The 21,445-nt window shown below is 39.1% G+C and overlaps 1 protein-coding gene across 1 annotated transcript in view; it reads right to left on the bottom strand.

Annotated features, from left to right (window-relative positions):
- Nucleotides 1–21,445, bottom strand: part of LOC139738130 (transcription elongation factor SPT6-like) — a 53,538-nt gene that overhangs the window by 12,070 nt on the left and 20,023 nt on the right. The window contains exons 20-26 of the mRNA XM_071648791.1: nucleotides 5,808–5,950; nucleotides 3,826–4,020; nucleotides 3,004–3,139; nucleotides 2,231–2,368; nucleotides 1,435–1,602; nucleotides 1,041–1,168; nucleotides 81–291 (exon numbers count right to left, since the gene is read on the bottom strand). Coding sequence (XP_071504892.1) covers nucleotides 81–291; nucleotides 1,041–1,168; nucleotides 1,435–1,602; nucleotides 2,231–2,368; nucleotides 3,004–3,139; nucleotides 3,826–4,020; nucleotides 5,808–5,950 — 1,119 coding nt within the window. The remainder of the gene's footprint in view (nucleotides 1–80; nucleotides 292–1,040; nucleotides 1,169–1,434; nucleotides 1,603–2,230; nucleotides 2,369–3,003; nucleotides 3,140–3,825; nucleotides 4,021–5,807; nucleotides 5,951–21,445) is intronic.

Below are 21,445 nucleotides of genomic sequence, written 5' to 3'. Positions count from 1 at the left end.
ATCTATCCACAAATCAATACAAATTGCAGAATAAACAAATGAACATATTTATATGATTTTCAAATGAAAATTCAACATGCCTGTCTTTCCAGCTCCTCTGCAAAGGCATCGAGATCCAAGTCCTTGAGTTTGTCTGGATTCTCCAGGATTTCCTCCAGAGCCTCGGCTGGGTTGGCATCATCTGCAGCCTCGTCATACTCCAGGGCATCAACAGCCATCTTGCGGGCCCACTCATACGTCTCTGGGTGGATGCGGGTGCTGTCCAGGACCTCTATGTAAGTATCGTCGGCACTGCGGAGTGACACAAGAGATCACATATTTGGTCAATTTTTTGTTTCTCTTTTTCTCTTTTTCTCTTTTTTTTTTTTTTTTGGGGGGGGGGGGGGGGGGGGGCATTTCCCATTCCCCGCACACACAGACACACAGCTGAGATGTACTGAGTTAAGTAAGAAATATCACCGAAGCCTGTCTCTTGGAGATGACTATACCGGTAGGAACAGTATCCCAGTTTTAGAACAATAGACTAACAAGATCAGCACAGGTATACTCACACTAAATGGAGAATTCCAAGATATGAATTGCTCTCTCTCCCCTAGCACTCAAATGGTGTGATTTTCAAATAATAGAAGCATATTTCTGGACATTTAATTGTGATTCAAAAACTTTTGGAAACTCTATGGCCCAAATTCATGAAGGTACTTTAAATTTAGACCATGGCTTATGCAAATTTCTTCTGCATAAACGTGTGTGATAGATTGCGTACGCCAACAGACATCCAATAATAATCATGTGTTAATATGCGCAAGCCGAAGGTATGCCCATTTCATACGTATTTCAGACCATGGTCTATATCTAAAACACTTTTGTAAATTCGGGCCACAGAGAACTCACATTTTCTGATGCTTGAGGTAACAAGAGCTTCAAGCTCCACATGGCTCTTATCTGAACAAGTTAATAGACAAACCAACAAACATGTCTACACCGACAAATCCCCCCCCCCCAAAAAAAAGATAAATAATAACGGTTCTGGACACCCTTACCCATCACCAGCCGAAGCCGTGTCAATCTTGAGGAAGCCAGCACAGTTGATGAAGACCTTGGGGCCAAGCTCACAGTGGGTCACCAGCTGGTTTCGGTTGTCAAGCCGCTGGTTCTTCTGCTTTAGCTTCTACAGTGGTTCAAGGAAAGTGTGGACATAGCATATTAATGAAGCAGTGAAGCTAATGCTAGTCATAAACTACTTTATTCACTGAATGGGCTTTAGTCTAAGTTCTGAATTTTAAATGACTAATATATGGTATTTTCTGAAAGGCTAAGCATCGCTTTTACCATGCAGTACAATGAACATTTAATTTTTATGTCTCTGCTTAAAAAACAAACAAACAAACAAACAAACAAACAAACAAACAAACAAACAAACAAAAGACAACTTACTCTCAGCAGAGCATTGCCCTTCCTGGGCCCCAAGCCACAGACAAACTGGACCAGGGAGGAGGTGTGGGGGTGCAGAATGGCCCGGTTGATGTCCACGCCTACCTCGTTGACCCGGTAGATGAACTCTTGGTAGATGGCTTCTCTCAGCTCATCCTGATTCACTGCTTCCTATAAATTACAGCAAAAAGGACAACATTTGTCAAAGTAAAAAGTGTGTAACAAGCAGGACACTCTCTGTGTAATGTGAATGTTATTGGTTGCGGGAATATATCTCACTATAATCATCATCCATTACATGTAATGCTGATTAAATCATTAACCCTTTGAGAACGAGTCCCGAATATACCCGGGCAAGTGTCTATTAGAAGTGCATGTTGTAGCAAAATCAATCCACCCTTAACGGGTTAAGAAGTTCATAATGTTATTGTGACTACAGCAACTTTTGCCAGGATAAAAATACTTAAGCTTGTTTGACATTCACATTTTGTACTTGAAGTCCTCCTCTGACGCAGGGAGCGACTTGATGCAATGATCATATGGAGGTGTCATTTAACTGTCTATAGTGGTGTCTCCATGAAATCTAAAGCTACTTTTCAACACAACGCAGGGAAAGGGGAGGACGGCCAATGCAATCGTATGTCCATGCAGCAAATCTACAGCTCCATGTTGAAGTTTTCAGGATGCCTCTTGTAGAATCAGGAAGACTTGGAAGCTATGCTATTCAGTGAGTTTGCATGAATCTGTAAGATCAGTAATTCAGAAAAGAAAAAGAAAAAGGAAGGCATGGCCAAAATACCTGCTGGGGATGCAGCTTCATACAGAGGAGGTCTTCGTCAGGGTTACAGAGACGGGCAAACTCCATGAGGGGATCCTGGAGGCGGCGGGCCACCGAGACGGCCTGCCTCAGGAGGGGAGGGTAGTCTCGGAACTCAGCCTGGAGAGGGAGAGATACACAGACAGACAAACAGACAGACAGACAGACAGAAGGAGAGAGAAATAGAGAGGATCAATGAAGATCTTCTTTTTTCTTCCCACTGGGACATTTATTATTCTACATCAAACACACATTCATCAAAACACATACATGTAATACATCATAACATTTCAAACAAAATGATTTGTGAAGATCTTGAATCATTGCTAAAAAAAAACCTTCAACTACAACAATGGCTTGGCAATCTGGGTTCCAAATTCACAAAGCCATGAAAGGTACAGTCAAACCTACCATAGCAGCCACCTGCCATACAGTGCCACTAAACCCCATCCCTTTCCCATAACCGAGAAAAGCCACGTTTAAAGACCCATTCAAAAGGCCACTTGTCTATGACAGCCACTTTTGTCGTCTCCCTTGGGTAACTGCTGTAGACAGGTTTGACTGTAGTGTGAATAGAGTCCATTGGCTATGATAGATTGATCGAGCGTAAACTTCTCCAACATTTTCAAACTCCAAAATATTCCATATTTACAAGTATTGAAGTTTTGCAGGTTCTTGAGGGATTTAACATCGAATGGAGGCAATAACAGAATTTTTCTAGAATTTCAGAAAAGTCAGACATCCTGTGTACTAACCTCAGCAATCTTTGTGGCTTGGAAAGTGACGGACACGTTGCTGTCGAGCATCTGAACTTCGATCGGCGCCATCTGCTGCTCTGATTCCAGATCCTTGATGCAGCCTCGGATGTCTTGGATGACCGAAGTTGTAGCTCTGTTAGATGCATTAGGTGCATTGAGAAAGGAGAGAGTGGGGACAGGGGGATAGGGGAGAGAATATTGAGAAAAGAGTTTTCACCTCTGCGAGTCACAGGAGCTGTTGCCACTGCTGAAATTGATATTCCTGATAGCTAGCACTCTTCTTGGTCTTGCATTCACTCTTTAGTCGGCTTTGTAGAAAAACCGCCAAGCGCTACCTTATTCTGAGAACACGATGTTAACAGACATATAGAAGAGGATAAATGGCCGACAATTTCAACAAGAAGTATTACGACTCTCAGCGCTACCCACCTTTGAAAGTAAGAAATGGGCTTAGGCAAAATACAAGACACAATCTGAGGGCAAAAATAATAGATTTGATAGAATTTAGGGAGACTGAACATATTGAGCATGCTGGATCAAATTCTTCAAAAAAACAAAACAAAACAAAACAAAACAAAACAAAACAAGAAAAACCCCAAACATATTCCTCATCTCAAAAGCAAATAATCTTATTTCTATGTAAGAAAAATATACCAAATAATGTTAGCAACACATAGGAAACTTTGATCACTGTATGCTGTCCATTAATTTGAAAATATTCTTTCAAACAGGGTCTAGCTTTTATATGCTAAACATTAATTCTTAAACCAGCTCTTGAAATCGCATGACACCATCACACATGAAAAGGCCTGCACCCACCTTCCCTCCGATGCCACGGCAACCACATGTGGCTTCTGTTGTGCGATGAAGTTCTTGAGGGACTCCAGGTCAGCCTCCTTCAGGTCCCGGTCCCGCTGGTAGAAGGCCGTCCGCCGCCTCAGGAAGTGGGGCAGTCGCAGGAAATCTGTCACCTCCCCCTCACCATCAATCATGCAGCAGAATGCAGCGTTGTCCCTTTGAGAGGGGAGGGGTAGGGATAGGGTAGAAGATTTTAACGTCATTACTGGTTTAGAGTGAAAAGAGTGGAGGGCCGATTTTTAAGGATATATTCTTGATTCGCCAATAATCTCTGGCTACAGCCTGAAATGTTTATTCCAACTTACTGGGGACCAATCATAACAGACCTACCATCTGGCAACATTTTCGCAAACTCTGCACCTGCCTGGAGTCTGCAGATAGGAGACATGAGGTGATGCCTTTATTTAACCCTTACAAGACTACAACATTTACATACCACTGACATCATATGCAGCAAAGTTGCTAGAGATACACAAATGGTTGAAATATTTACAGCTTAATATGATGGAGAGGGAATCTGGAAATCTAACCTTGGAAGTAAGATGTGCTTCTCACCTGTGAGCACCAGGTCCATGGTGGCTATCTTTGTCAAGTTAGTATGTTCATAATATGTTCTTGTCCTCTCATTTATGTCACCACGGAAACCAGACATTTAACTTGCACATCAAGCCTCATCTCTCACTTCTTAAAGGGATGGTACAGTATTGGTGGAGATGAGAATGGGGCTTTTAACTTTTTGCGAAATTCCAAGAAAACACTTATGATATAGTACAGAGCACACCATTTTAACAGGAATTCAAAGTTTATTTGATGAAAATCAGGTTTGGAATGACTGAAACATCAAAAAACAAAGTAAAACAAAATGATCGTAATGAAGTGTGGGTCCCACACTTTACTAGAATCAATCTTTTTTGGATATCTCAGCCATTTCAAAACCAATTTTCATCAAATAAATGTTGAATTCCTCACAATATTTCATAATAGGTTTCTCACTATCTCACCAAAAATGTTAGAAACCTAAAATTAGGTCTCAACCAAAACTGTACGATCCCTTTAAGACCACTGGGGCCTTCGTACACGGCTACCAAAACAGTATGATTGGGTACATTGCCTGATTTCACTAACATAACTGGGGAATGGTTACGGGAGCTTTCAGTCACATCTCACCTCTCATATGTGACTGTCAATCCCAAAACTGCTTCACAAATCTCTTTCAAGATATTACAAGAATGCGCATATTCATAACTGATCCTTCATATACTCCAGAACAGGTATCTGATCTTTGAGGCAAGCATGGCTTCCAGAGTCTCGCCTCTCGCTAGTGAAGGCCATGCAAATGACTTCTTCACAAATCTCCATCAAGATGGTAAACTGAATGCACAAATGCATTACTATGCTTTCTTAAACCCAAGGACAAATATTTTATCATTAAAGGGATGGTAGTTCCGGTTGAGGTGGGGCTTCAGGTTTCCAACTTATTTTCTTGATAATTTGTTGACATAATGAGAAACCACTTATAAAACATGAAAGAACATGTAATTCTAGGAGGAATTCAAAGTTTTTTTTGATGAAAATTGGTTTTGAAATGGCTGATATCTCCAAAACAGAGTAATCCTAATAGAAGGTGGGACCCACCTTTTATTAGGATTCCTTTGTTCTACTTTGTTTTTGGATATTTCAGCCATTTTGAAACCAATTTTCATCAAATTAACTTTGAATTCCTATATAAATTGTATACTTTGTAACATTTCATACAGTGATTTCTAAGTATCTCACAAAAAGTTAAAAGCTGAATTCTCACGTCAACCAATACTATAACATCCTTAACTCGTTGAGGACGAGTCCCGAGTATACCCGGGCAGGTGTCTATAGGAAATGCGTGTTGTAGCAAAATCAAATCGTCCTCAACGGGTTAAGGTGAGCATGGTACCCATGAGACTCACCTCTCGCTGGTAAATGCCATGCCCATGACCCTCAGCCCCATCCGTCCCTGGCCCTCCAGATACTCCTCATCATCCTCCTCCATGGGTTGGTCCACCTGGAAGGGCATCACCTTCAGCCAGTTGAACATCTTGGCGCAGCATTGCTGTCAGGGGTCAGGTGACATTTACGCACAAAAGAGCATAAAACAATTTCACCCTAATTGCTCAAAAGATAACATGTAAAATAAATAGATTTTACTCTTAGTCTGTATGAAAGTTGTGGCTTATTCCACTCCTCTAAATAGACAATGACCCTCTTAAACCACAAACTGCTGTAGGGTCTGTCACAAAAAAAAAGAAGAAAAGCAAAAACAAACTTCACACGGTTAGATTGGACAAATCAGTATGGTAAACAAATGTATCTCTTTAATCTAAAAATATCCCTGACTAAAAGATGCTTAACAAAATTAAAGAATGTGAATGGATTTTCATGAATCTCGATTTTCATGTATCTCTTTAATCTAAAAATATTCCTGACTAAAAGATGCTTAACACAATTAAAGAATGTGAATGGATTTTCATGAATCTCGATTTTCATGTATCTCTTTAATCTAAAAATATTCCTGACTAAAAGATGCTTAACACATTTAAAGAATGTGAATGGATTTTCATGAATCTCGATTTTCACGTATCTCTTTAATCTAAAAATATTCCTGACTAAAAGATGCTTAACACATTTAAAGAATATGAATGGATTTTCACTCACAATAACTAACTGTTAGATATTTCCAGTTGACTTCTCAGAATACCAGTGTAATACAATAGGCCACTCTAAAACAAACTTTGCAGAAAATCAAGAGAAGATTCTGGAAAAGAAGTCACCCACGGATTCTAGTGTGGCTGCACTGTGCACATACAGTGCCGACCGCGGGAAACGTCACGCTTTTCCGAGATCTGGACGAGGCCACTGACGCGTATCCCCGCGGGTACCCGCGGGTATACGCGTTCAGTGGACGAGTCCATCCGCCCGCACGGATAATCCATCCTCGGGAATTTGCGTCTCGATTGACGCGGGTTGGACGAGGGTGGACGAGGGTGGACGAGGGTATTCAAGGGCACATTCCCGTTAAGCTTTATTTTGACCGCTCAATCAAAATACATTTCATGGAGTTCCGACTTTGCCCATTTTCATCAAATTCCGATTTCAGGGGCTTCTTTTCGATTTAATCACACTCTGATGTCCACTGCCTTGATTGTTCGCTACTTTCTAAAGAAGTACACCTGCGGAAGTTGTGCACATGCGTTCATCACTCAAGTATCAATAATTATTAGAACATATCGACATCGGTTACGATCATCTCGCTATTCACGACTTTTAACGACCTGCGCCACCAAAATTTCATTGCTGAAAATTCGGTGGCCCAATCGGGCTACAAAAAAAGTCGGATGTTTGCCTTTACTTTTGAAAATGAACAGCGGTAACAGTCGGCTCCGTAAGACGCAAAAATGAATGTCGCATGTTTACTTTTGATTTTAGAAATGAATCACGGTGACATTTGACTCCGTATGATACTGGAATAAATACCGAATGTTTGCTTTGGCGTTCGGAAGTGAATGATAATATTCAACTCCAAGACGATAAGATAAATGCCGGATGTTTGCTCTTACGTTCGAAAGTAAATAGCAATAACATTCAGCTCCGGAAGATGCTTGAGTAGGCTATATGTCGAATGATCCCTTTGACGTTCGGAAATGAATAACAAAAATATTCAACTCCGTACGATGATAAAATAAAAGACGGATATTTGCTTTTACTTTCGAAAATAAATAGCAATAACATTCGGCTTCGGAAAATGCTAACATAAATGTCAGATGATTGCTTTTACGTTCGGAAGTGAATAGCAGTAATATTCTGCTCCATACGATGCTAAAATAACTGTTGGATGTTTGCTTTTAGATTTCGAAATGAATAACAGTAACATTCAGGTGCGTTCGGTGGTAAAATTAATGTTCAATGATTGCTTTGATGTTCGGAAATGAATAACAATGACATTCAACTCCGTATATACGTTTATAAAATATACAATGTATATCTGATGTTTGCTTTTACGTTCGGAAGTAAATAGCAATAACATTCAGCTCCCGAAGATGCTAAAGTAAATGTCGAATGATCCCTTTGACGTTCGGAAATAAATAACAAAAATATTCAACTTCTTACGATAATAAAATGAATGACGGATGATTGCCTGTACTTTCGAAAGTAAATAGCAATAGCATTCGGCTCCGGAAGATGACAAAATAGATGTCAGATGATTGCTTTTACGTTCGGAAGTGAATAGCAGTAATATTCTGCTCCATACGATGCTAAAATAACTGTCGGATGTTCGCTTTTAAATTTCGAAATGAATAACAGTAACATTCACCTGCGTTCGATGGTTCGGAAATGAACACAATAATATTCAACTCCGTGTATACGATGATAACATGTCTGATGTTTGCCTTTATGTTCAAGAGTAAATGGCAATAACATTCAGCTCCGGGAGATGCTAAAATAAATGTCGAATGTTTGCTGTGACGTTCGGAAATTAATAACAAAAATATTCAACTCCGTATATACGATTTTGCGTTCGGAAGTGAATAGCAGTAATGTTCTGCTCCATACGATGCTAAAATAACTGTCGGATGTTCGCTTTTAAATTTCGAAATGAATAACAGTATACATTCAGCTGCGTTCGATGGTTCGGAAATGAACACAATGATATTCAACTCCGTGTATATGATAACATAAATGTCTGATGTTTGCTTTTATGTTCAAGAGTAAATAGCAATAACATTCAGCGCCGGAAGATGCTAAAATAAATAACGCATGTTTGTTGTGACGTTCGGAAATGAATAACCAAAATAACTCCGTATATACGATGATAAAATAAATGTCTGATATTCGGTTTTACGCTCGAAATATAACAATAACAATCAGCTCCCTTCGACTTTCGGAAATGAATGATAATAATATTCAACTCCGTACGATGTTTAAATAAATGTCGGATGCTTGCTTATAATTTATATTGCTATGTACTTTCGCAAATAAATAGCAATAACATTCGGCTCCGGAAGATGCCAAAATGATTAATGTCACATGATTGCTTTTACGTTTGGAAGTGAATAGCAGTTACATTCTGTTCCGTACTATGCTAAAATAAATGTCGGATATTTGCTACATGTGTATTACATTTCGAAATGAATAGCAACATTTGGCTGCGTTTGACGGTAAAAAACAAAACAAAAACAAAACAAAACACACACACACACACACACAAAACTGTCTGATGTCTGCCTTGACGTTCAAAATTCGGCCCCGTACGATATGATGAAATAATTGTCAGATGACTCATTTCACTTTCGCAAGTGGACAACAGTGACATTCGGCTCCGTACGATGATAAAATAGATGTCGGATGTTTGCTTTTATATTTGGAAATGACTAACTGTTAAATTCTGCTCCGTATACGACAGAGCTGCCAACCTTTCGAAGCACAAATTAGTACTCAGTAGCTCCAAAATTCGTATTTTCCACCAGAATTCGTATTTTTTTCAATCTCCCTCTTTTTGCTATGAGGCCTACAGGCTCTAAACATAACGTTATGACACATGCCGAAGCATCCAGTTGGTCACCAGCACGATAAAGATTCTAAACTACGCAATGTTCAGCGTTGATTGATTGCTTTCTCGCAATGTGTACAAGTGCAAGTTTGTACCTCCAAAATCTTTCTGGGCTGATTATGGAAGCTTCCATTTTCTAGCAGGGGACGGGGAATGCTTGATCTTCTCAAGAGAGCTTCTGTGTGAGCGGATGCAAAACTCTGTTCTGTGTTTCCAATTATGTACTATCAAAACATAATCATGCGTTGTTTTCAGGCTTTTTTCATTTTATTGGATTTTAAACATCAGTATTTTTCGAAGTATTCCAATTCCTTTTCCCCTGACTGGAATCGGAAAGTCTGCTATAACGATGATCGCAAAATGCCGCGCTGTGTGTGGAAGCGCCGATGTGGTGCAAACACGTGGCTTCATTTTCAAGTTTAAATGAATGCGCCATGTGCTCCTGCCTATAAGAGGTTACTGCAAGTTCGATGGATCGAATGCGCCATAGCTGAGCTGAGCTGAATGGCTTGTTTACGGTAAACATGCAATTTACGTTCGATATGAAGAAATCATTACGTCTTTCACGAGGGAAAAACACACAAAACAAACAAACAAACAAACAAAATACACCCACGAACGAATGTTGATAGCCAAAACTTTGAAAAGTAATAAGCAGTTTTGATGCGCGTGAACTGAAATTAATTGTCATTACACGTTGTATTTTGCTGTCTAACCAGGTGATGACTGCATCTCATTGGACCTTCTCGTAGTGAATTTGTCTGGGCATACGAGACCTTTCATGTATTTCTGTGATTGCATTTTTAATTGACTAAATAATCAATCCTTTTGTTATTGTTCAGGGAACATTAGATATTCGATCAAGTACACTATAATCGACTCTTCGATGTTCCCTACTATGCGCCAAAAGAAAGGCTATAGACATAGAACCATGATATCTTTGGAATTTTTCCTTTAATTCAACTAATGAGCTGGTTCTTCGATCGATATTTCCAGGATACTTACACGCTGTTTATTCCAATGCGCGCATTCTTTCGTCTGGCACGCACCTGGGTGTGGCACCTGCTTATGTGGAAATTTCCACAAGGGAGAGGGGTGGGGTGTCAAGTTTCTTCGAGCCGAAGAGACTGCACACACAATCTCTTCGCTTTTATTTATTGTCATTCGTGTTTTCGCCTTATTCTTTGCTGATATTGAACATTTAGATTTAACTTTACGAAAGTTGCTATAGCACATGGTTCGTTTTGTTGTGAGGTGTACGTAATTTCTTTTTTTTTTAATCATTCTTGAGAGGGGAAAGAAGAGTAAGGGGGAAAGAAGACTAGAGGGAAAGGGAAATAAAACAAACGTCACGTACGCTGAGCATTCACAGGAAGCCGTCTTTTTACACCAGTCACCAGCATAGTTATCATCACTATCAGACATCACTCAAGATCATTTTAGCCTTTTCCTATGATCAACATTAAGAAACACGCATAATCCCTCGAGATAAATACCTAGGAAACTCAATAATAAATACAAAGTATCAACACCTCCCAACAACACAAACATTTAGAAAAGACAGCAAATAGCACATCGAAGCGACTGGGATCAAACTCCGTCGCTTCGATTGCAGCGAAGCGGAGATATCGCCGTTACGAAAATAACAGTGCGAGACACTAAGAGAATTACGTTTAAATACTTCAAAGTATAAAGGGAACAGATAAAGTGATATAAAATGTAAGAAATCGTACTAAACGAGGTGTGAGAAACGACGGAAATAAAACGAAGTTTAGTAGTAAGCTTAGGCCCTAGCAAAAGTTTTGCAGCACCGAAAGCTACGCGAAAATAAACACACATATAAAACTCGGTATTGCGACGAGATCCTATGGGATCAAGTCAATAAACGATACAAAACAAAGGAAATTGATTCATTTTGACGGGAAAATAGTTTGTTATAAGTATTCTGTTATATGAGATCTCCTTTAATAGGCCTAGAAATAATCGAGTTTCCACGATACTCTGGAAAGAAAGTTCGAACGCTTTTCACCTGCACATATACTGCAGAGGGCAGTGCACATCAGTCATCAATACACGAACAGAAACTCACCTCTACAACTTCCTCGCAGAAAATGATGCAATAGCGTTATAAAAAAAAACAGACAACACTCTAAAAATCATTTCGTACTTGGGAGGCAAGGGACAAGAGGATGAAAAGAAGAGTTAAAGAAGCAGACATTGCACAACGGGACGCTTTCACCCCGCCTCATACGGTACTGTAGTGGCAGCTGGCTAATTGGGATACCACGGCGATCCATGTAAACATCCAGGGTCCGTAGGCGACAGGGATTCACACGCGCGAAGTTCTGTTCGGTGTACACAGTACGCAAGCAGCGATATGCGTGTGCGCACATTTTTCTATTCAGCGCTTTCCACATACGGTGCGTACGCGTTGCATCGATATCCCAGCTGAATACAGTAATAACATGGCACATGCGACGTGCGTTTGCTATATTTTTACCCATTATTTTTGCCCCACTGTGAATTCGTACTTTCTAAGGACGTTTTCATATTGTCGTATTCCCTTCGATTTTTCGTATACGAATTTTTCGGAACGGTTGGCAGCTCTGGTACAATGCTAACATAAATAACAGATTATTGCTTTCACATTTGAAAATGATTAATGGTATACATAGGCTCAGTATGATGCTTAAATAAATAGAGGATGTTTGCTTCACATTCGGAAATCAATAAGGGTAACATTCAGCTCCATAAGATGCTAAAATGAATGTCGGTTGTTTGCTTTTATACAGTGTATTTGAAAATGATTAACGGTAATATTCGGCTCCGTAAGGTTCTAACATACTATAGTAAATGTTGGATGATTGCTTTTACAATCAGAAATGAATAGCGGTAACTTTCGGCTCTTTACAATGCTAAAACAAACAATCTGGAAATGCTCCCACTTTCTCATCCCAAAAGTAAGCTATGACCACTCCCTAATAGCATAGGCATAAACTTTTATAATTATCTATAAGCCTATTTGCTAAATCTTAGAATTCAGAATAATGGTGATTGAGATGATCTACTTTTGTATTCATTTATTTTAGACATGGGTACCTGTCACGTCAGTAATGCTTAATAATTGTTTTTAGTAGGACCGATTTAGTTTTTCCTATGTTTTTCTTGATTTTTTTGGCCACCAAAAAAAAAATAGAAATCAATGATTTTGGTGGTCAAAAATAAAAATTAGTTTGGAGCCCTGCGATATCATTGGGCTCATCATTACTTAATCTTTCCCATGATACGCTAATATTTATATCATCAATCTGCCGACGTCATCCGACAATTCATGATTCAAACCTTTTTTTTTTTCATCGTCCGTAACCCAACTTTGAACACAGACAGGGTATTCTTTCTCATTCTAGAGTAATGAAGGAGCGCACTTTCGGCTGTGATCTATAAGTCCTATTATCATCATGAGTTCATGTCGCCGTTTAGTGATCTAAACTTCAGCTTTGCTGAACTGTTCAATGTCTTGAGCAGGAAGCGAAAACAATGGCTGGACTAAGGAACTTTCGTTTTTAAAAGGGGGAAATAAACAACACTGAAACCGAACAAGCCGGCCGAGCATTGTTTAGGTTAACCACGCGTGGTGATAATCGCGCCCATTGATCGCTCTGTCCAGCTGGCTTAACCCTATTCTAACTGGGAGGAGTTTTTACTGGGGGTGACCCCCCCCCTTCAGATCTCGGCCACCGATCGCGCGATCGCTGCGAAATTTTTCCTGAAGATAGAGCTGGATGTCAACTACAAGATTACATGGTCATACAATAGAAAAATATTGCCTTTCTATTTTTAATAAATTGATTATGCAAAGTTGTGCATGAAATCATATTTTCACCTATAACTCCATAAAAAAGACTGAAGTATTGCTAAATTTTTGTGTCAAAATTCCTCAAGACATATAAACCAATTTTCATTTAAAAATAAAGCACAGTCAAAACCAATTTCTTTTGTTTTTTATTGTTTTGTTAATTTCTTATGTATTTTATTGATTGTTCGACCTTGTGTTTTCTGTTGTTTTTCAAAATTTGTTGCAGGCACTTTTTCAGGCTTATCTACACTATATAGAATTGATTAATTTCAATGGTTCAAAGATGAAATACTATAATTTATATCAATTTAACCCCAAAAACACAATTTACATTCAATTTGCACACGATATCATGAATTTGAGCTGTTTTCCGGTTGACATGCATTTGCATAACATTAGGTAACTTCAGAACGGTGTACTCAGACGTCGCAAATTTGGTCTCAAAATATGCGGAAGACTTCAATGAAAAAAGTTGTGAAACGACGCGGCAAAATCTTTGCGCGTTGCAGAATCGTGACGCGAAACGTGGGGGGGGGGTCAATTTGACCCATTTGACCCCCCCCCCCCCCCCCCCCCCCCCCCCCCCCACCCAGTTAGAATAGGGTTAAGAGTATGCATATTGACCAAAAATAGTCAGAGGGATGCTAATTTACTCTTACAAGCTATCGCTACTATTTAAGTTGAAAACTGGAACTTTCTGAAAGGTTAAAGATGATCGTAAAATCAGTTCTGGCTACAGGATTTTATAATAATTATAATAGCATACAACATGTACCAAGTTTTCATCGTTTACCTGTCTTATCACTCCAAAGCAGTTCAGCTTAACTGTTGGCTTATAGAAGTGATCATCAATCGGTAAGGTTAGTCAGATGAATTCATGAATTCACTTTATGCATCACGGCTAATCGAACTATTCAACATCGTTGAAGTAACCATACTTTTTTATTTTCATAGTTCAAACTATTTCTTAACATTTATATGCAAAACGAAAGTACTCTACACGTTTTTCAAAATGCTCAGATGTAATGAGTCAATTCCACAAAGATTGCATTACAGCAACCTTTACTGACCTAAACAAGTTTTCTATAGAGCTATCAGTTCTATTATAATGGCATTCTGATAACTTCGACTGCGTTTTGAACTCGTACCGAGCACAGCATTCAAAACAACGGGTTCCTCAGGTCCTCTTTAGGTACTGGTATACTTGCTAAAAGCATTCTCTTTAGCTTCCATTGACAACAACATGCCATGGGAGGAGAATGGAAGCGATCAACTTTCTCGGTAAATGAGGCTTTTCGTATATAGCACACATTGCGTGCCTCTTTCTTTTTTTCTGTTTCTGTTGTTTCAAACTACACTGCAGCCGACACACAACACAAACACACCAAAGTTTACATTCAGGCAACCGTATTTTGGTATTGGTTAGAATCGAATTATATCTGTCTTGTGATTGGCTAATTATCTGTAGCAAAAACAAAACAAAACAAAACAAAAACAAAACAAACAAACACAAAAATGCTGAAAACTGCTTATCGAATATCAGTGGCGTGCCAAAGGAGTAAAATGGAGTCTATACTCTAAAGGGGCCTGAGCTTTTGATTCCAGAAGAATCTTCGTCAGAGGCAAAATGATAATCAGGCAGGGAAAGCAATCACATTATAAAGAAGTTCACACAACACGAACAGTCAGGGACAGGCTAGGGACACGGAACAAAGAAAACAAAAGGAGAGGATGGGAGGTCATGGGCAAGGAGGCCAACAGGTGAAGGGAGGGGGATTAAAGCAGGAGGGTGGATAGACAAAAGGCATAGGAGGGTCAGTGATAATCCTGAGTGCCATGGGGGTGCATCCATTTAAGAATGAATTTTCTCACACACCCAAGCTGTCGCCATTTATGTGTGTGCGATGAAGCGTTAACGCCGTCGCTAAGCAGGACTGTTGCATCATGGGGGGGGGGGGGGGAACGGGTTGTGAGCTTGAACATAACCTGAACTTTAAGGGCGATTTTCTTTTTTTTTCTTTTATGACTTCTAGGGATGCGAAAAGGGGTTGTTTTATATATTATTGTAAAGATAAAACTATACAATGTATGTAGAATTCAAGTATTTATATATACATGTGTAGACGTGCCTAAAATTTCGTTTACTGCGACATACGCATTTCGACCGAGCGCATCACGACCTGTATGGACTACGCACATGTATTCTTTTATCTTGCGCTCTGCTTTTGTGGGAATTTCTTCAAGCATAGGTGTCAGGTTTTCCTACGTTACGTCTGCGGTCATTAATTCCATATTTGTTAGTTTGTCTGCTTTCTTATTCTGTGTTTTATGCATTTTACTTGAACTTAAAGGTCTAGACATTTCGTTTGCTAAATGCACGCGAGTCACGTTGCATTGTATGATGTATTTTGTTTCGTTGACCATTCATGAGAAGCGTTTCTTTGAGCAAACTCTCTTTTCACACCAAAATCACTTATAGAAGGTAGTCATCCACATTGGTTATCAAAATAATAATTCCGTCATTTTCCTTTCGTTCAGAAACAGGAATCAGAATTCTCAACACGTCATCCACATTGGTTATCAAAACAATTCCGTCATTTTCCTTTCGTTCAGAAACAAAAATCTGTTATTCTCAACACGTTATTACAAAAATTACATCTCACAGCGATAATAGGGCCTACTAGAACCAACTCATCGCAGCAAAATGACACATTACGGTTACGAGGACATACACAATGCTTGAACAAATTACTTTGCTTCAAAATGTAGAAACAGATGAAGTGACATAACAAGAGAAAGGGCGCACCGAAAGAGGTACACTGTATCAAGATCAACTAAGATAAACTCTAACAAAAAAGAAGAAGAAGGAGGAAACTATTCCCCCCCCCACACACACACGCACCCACATACACACAAACGAGTAGATACACAAAGGTCATATGTTTACCTTTGGGAGCAGTGATTTAAAAGATGTTTTAGATATCACATGTGATGCATAATAGGTCCGTTGTGCAAAGCATCCTACATAATTTTTTGTAATAAAGCCTAGAATATAAGGAGATATCAGTATTTCTCTTATAGATTGTAAAGAACCTTCGGAATTAGGACCTTTGTTTCATTTTAGGATTAACGAACCTTCGGCATAACGAACCTTATTTCATTTTTTGATAAATGAACCTTTGGAATAACAAGTTACAAACCTCATATTTTCGGATTAACGAACCTTCGGAATAGCAAACTGTAACCGTTCACATAGTGTACTGTATTTTCGATCATACGGATTCAATTTTTTTTTTCCAGCGGTTGTTTCTATCCCTATAACTCACATTTCAGAACTATGGGGGTTTTGTTTCATGTACGTGGTGAATTAATACGCCTTTAACGCAAGAGCAAAAACATGGGAAAGTTTGAATGCTTTTCACGTGCACATCGTCACATAAAGAGAATCAGGTGCTGACGGACCATAGAAGTGTCTCAAAATCAATACTGCCATGCAGCTTGCACCAAAATCACAATTCTGATAGGTATTATCCCGTAACAGGGGCGGATCCAGGAATTCCGTAAAGTGGGGGCGCGTTTACAAAATTAAAGGGGGGCGCACGCACCCCTCCCCCATTTTTCTTTTTTTTTTACATTTCTTTTGTTTCAACAACAACAAAAAAATAAATAAAGGGGGGGGGGGGCGGGCGCCGGTTGCGGTCCTCCCTGGATCCGCCCCTGCGTAACCAAGTAAGTTTGAGAGAGAAAAGTTTGAGCCAAAAACACAGCGTTGACAAGTACTACCACAAATTGCATTTTAAATATGGTATATAGTACACAGTACGAGAAAGTATACAGCACGAGATCTCTAGTTTGATTTTCATTTCGCTTCGAATAGTAGACAAGCAGTGACAATCCGTCAAAGTGCAAACTACAGCTAGGGCCTAGCGGCACAGTTTACAGGTCTACCTTCTGTTCACTGCATGGTACACATAAACAAGAACAAAAGCGTTTTCTTCTTTTGCATGTTAGCATGGGGACGATAGTGAATTAAGTTCACCAAGATTCAATGTTTGTAAACAAGAAAGCAGCGCGTAGCAAAGACCTCAGATCGTTGTTATAGCACACGTGCATCTATTGTGGTAACATTTTAATCAACGCACTAACACCATCTGAACATACTGAACGATCATGCCACACAATCACTGTGAAGGGGAAATGTTCAGCAACAACAAGAGCACGAGTATGTAGCCTACCATATACTGTACGCGCATTCATTCCGTGAGTGCCAAATACAAGCTAGAAACACACGCAATAAAGAAACATTGCAAGTTCATGAACTGAGGGACCTTTTTTTTTTTTGTCTTATATCTTAACAAGATAAAGACGTTGTGATTTCGGGTGCTGTTCGTTATTCCGAAGGTTCGTTATTCCGAAGGTTCGTTTATCCGAAACACATAAATTCCCTAAACCATAGAGGTTCGTTAATCCGAAAACGAAAAAAGGTTCGTTAATTCGAACATTTGCGGCGTTATTTCGAAGGTTCGTTAATCCAAAAATGACATAGGGTTCGTCATTCCGAAGGTTCGTTAATCCGAAAATGAAATAGGGTTCGTTATCTCGAAGGTTCGTTGATCCGAAATGATATAGGATCCGAAATGATATAGGGTCCGTAACGAACCTTCGAAGTAAGTCGAGCTTTGTTTCATTTTCGGATTAACGAACCTTCGGAATAACGAACCTTATTTCATTTTCGGATTAACAAACCTTCGGACTAAAGAACCTTACTAACGAACCTTCGGAATAACGAGCTGTAACCGTGATTTCATATCCAATTTGTTTAATTGGACCTTTTAAAAGCTATGATTGTATCGAATCATTGAAATGAAATTTAACGGCCTTCTGTCCGCCGTATCAAAAGTGTGATGATAAAGGGGATGTGCGCATTGTCATTCGAAATACATGTAACTACATGTAACTCTACATTTAAGTAATTAGTCTGATTATTATATAGCAACTGATTTTGGGATTGATAGTCACTACTGACAGTTTTTATTCTCGTAAACGGCACCTGTCAATCTCACAGGCGTCAAGTCGAAGCACTCACACGTCATGAATTGACCATAACGTAAAAACGACAGAACTCTACACACAAGAGTTCTGTGATAAAAACACGCTGGGCACACAAGATGAGTATGTTGGAACCACATGGCGCACTCACTGCTGGCAGGGCAAGCACGTGCTTTGCTCATCGAACTGATCGTTTTTATAGCGATCATGATATCGCTGCACAGCAGAGATTCGTATTCCAATGCACAGTAGGCCTACTCTCTCTCTCTCTCTCTTTCTCTAAAAAAAAAAAAAAAAATGAAAACATTCACACTTGAAGGGGTGGATACATTTAAAACGGAGTCAATTTAGAGTGAAATTGGAGTGAATTTTGAGTGAAAATGTTCATTTTCACTCGGAGTGACCTCCGGGATCACTCGAAGATTTTGGAGTGCTATTGATGTAGCGCGATTCCGCTGCTTAAATGCATTCAGTTTTGCTCATAATCATTAATTTCATCCTTCTTTTTTTTTCTTGGAAAGCAAGCACTCCTTAAAGAGGGAAAACCCCGATTGGACAAATTGCGACGTAAACATGCATTGACATAGTTATGTGATACGTATAAACAATTTATCATGAAAGGAGAGAAGGGTACCTACAGTACATGTATCCAAGATAAACATTATGCATGCACGTGTAGTACCACTTCTCGGGGACTCGAGTGAAGTTAAACACAGCTTTGTTGATTACATAATGCCACTCTGGTGGTTTCGCCATACCCTTCTCTCTCTCCTACGTTTTCTTTGTTTTCTCCCTCTCTTTGTCTTTTTTTTTCCCCTACAAATCGTGTACTTTAAGAATAGACAGACGGTGTTAAACTTCAACTCAAGTGGCTTCTTAAGATCTGCGCCTCTTTCATCCATCTTAGGGACCGTGACACTATTGTGAATGACACAATTAAAAGCATCACACAAGGACTTTCACGCCTCGTTAGACCTTTAAGACTCAGATCTTTTTCTTTCTTTTTATGTGTGTGTGTGTAGACGTGGACGCCATTGGGAAATATCAAGCTCGAGACAATAAGTGGCCACTTACAATATAATGACCGACCGATGTTGAAGGTAGATTAAATCAGTAACTAAGTCAGAAATTGGGGAACCAGTAAATAAATAGGCAGCGATCGACACTTCGACGGTTTGCCAATCTAATGTGCAGCGATCGACGTCGAAAGTGTCAATCAAATACGTTATTTACGGTCGACGTCGAAGGTTGATAAAATCAGTAAGCAGCGATCGATGTCGAAGGTTGATAATCGGATGGGTGCTGTTCGTAATATTCCGAAGGTTCGTAATTCCGAAGGGTCGTTAAATTCGAAACACACAAATTCCCTAAACCTACAGGTTCGTTAATTCGAACGTTTGTGGCGTTATTCCGAAGGTTCGTTATTCTGAAGATTCATGAATCCGAAAATGAAATTAACGGAACAATATACCTTCTGAATAACGAATCTTCGGACTAGAGAGCCTTCGGAATAACGAACATCGGAATAATAGCTACCGATGTATAAGGTTGATGAAATTATTAAATAGCGACCAATGTCCAAAGTTGATTAGGTCATACCGTCCGACGTTAGTGATCGAGAAAACTATAAAGTAGCGGCTGATGTCGAAAGTTGATAAAATAAGGACAATTAAATCAAATAGGTATAGCGTCCATAATGTCGAGATCAAATAAAATTGAGCAGCAACGAAGTGTCGAAGGTTTATGCAATCAACTTGGTATCGCACGACGTCGAATGTTAAGCAAAATTATCTGATTTATCCGACATTTGTTTTAGCATTGTAAAGAGGCTAAAGTTACCGTTATTCATTTCTGATCGCAAAAGCAATCATCCAACATTTACTAGTATTTTGACACCTTACGGAGCCGAATGTTACCGTTATCATTTTCAAATGTTAAAGCAAACAACCGACATTCATTTTAGCATCTTACGGAGCTGAATGTTATCCTTTTTCATTTCCAAACGTGAAAGCAAACATCCGCTATTTATTTTAGCATCTAACTGAGCCGATTGATACCGTTAATCAGTTCCAAATGTAAAAGCAACAATCTGTTATTTATTTTAGCATCGTTCGGAGCAGAACATTACCGTTATTCATTTCCAAATTTAAAAGCAAACATCCGACAATCATTTTAGCATCGTACGGAGCTGAATGTTACTGTTCTTCATTTCGAAATGTAATAGCAAATATCCGACATTTATTTTATTATATGGAGCAGACTGTTACTGCTATTCACCTCCAAACGTAAAAAGCAATCATCTGCCATTTTCTGGGCATCTTCCGGAGCCAAATGTTATTGCTATTTACTTTCGAAAGTAAAAGCAAACACCCGACATCTGTTTAATCATCATACGGAGTTGAATATTAGTGTTATTAATTTCCGAACATCAAAGGGATCATTCGACATTTATTTTAGCATCTTCCGGAGCTGAATGTTATTGTTATTTACTTTTGAACGTAAAAGCAAACATCCGGCATTTATTTTTATCATCGTACAGAGTTGAATATTATTGTTATTCATTTCCGAACGTCAAAGCAAAGATCCGACATTTATTTTAGCATCTTCCGGAGCTGAATGTTATTGTTATTTACTTTTGAACGTAAAAGCAAACATCCGGCATTTATTTTTATCATCGTACAGAGTTGAATATTATTGTTATTCATTTCCGAACGTCAAAGCAAAGATCCGACATTTATTTTAGCATCTTCCGGAGCTGAATGTTAGTGTTATTTACTTTTGAACGTAAAAGCAAACATCCGGCATTTATTTTTATCATCGTACAGAGTTGAATATTATTGTTATTCATTTCCGAACGTCAAAGCAAAGATCCGACATTTATTTTAGCATCTTCCGGAGATGAATGTTATTGCTATTTACTTCCGAAAGTAAAAGCAAACATCCGACATTTATTTAATCATCGTACGGAGTATTATTGTTATTCATTTCCAAACGTCAAAGGGATCATTCGACATTTGCTTTAGCATATTCGGGAGCTGAATGTTATGGTTATTATTTTACTTTCGAACGTAAAAGCAAACATCCGGCAAATTACT

Source organism: Diadema antillarum, unplaced genomic scaffold (assembly GCF_040938485.1).
Source record: "Diadema antillarum isolate AM-2024a unplaced genomic scaffold, OU_Dant_1.0 seq00000723_RagTag, whole genome shotgun sequence".
NCBI lineage: Eukaryota > Metazoa > Echinodermata > Echinoidea > Diadematoida > Diadematidae > Diadema > Diadema antillarum.
The sequence above is the reverse complement of the archived record's forward strand: the minus strand, read 5'-3'. Positions and strand labels throughout refer to the sequence as shown.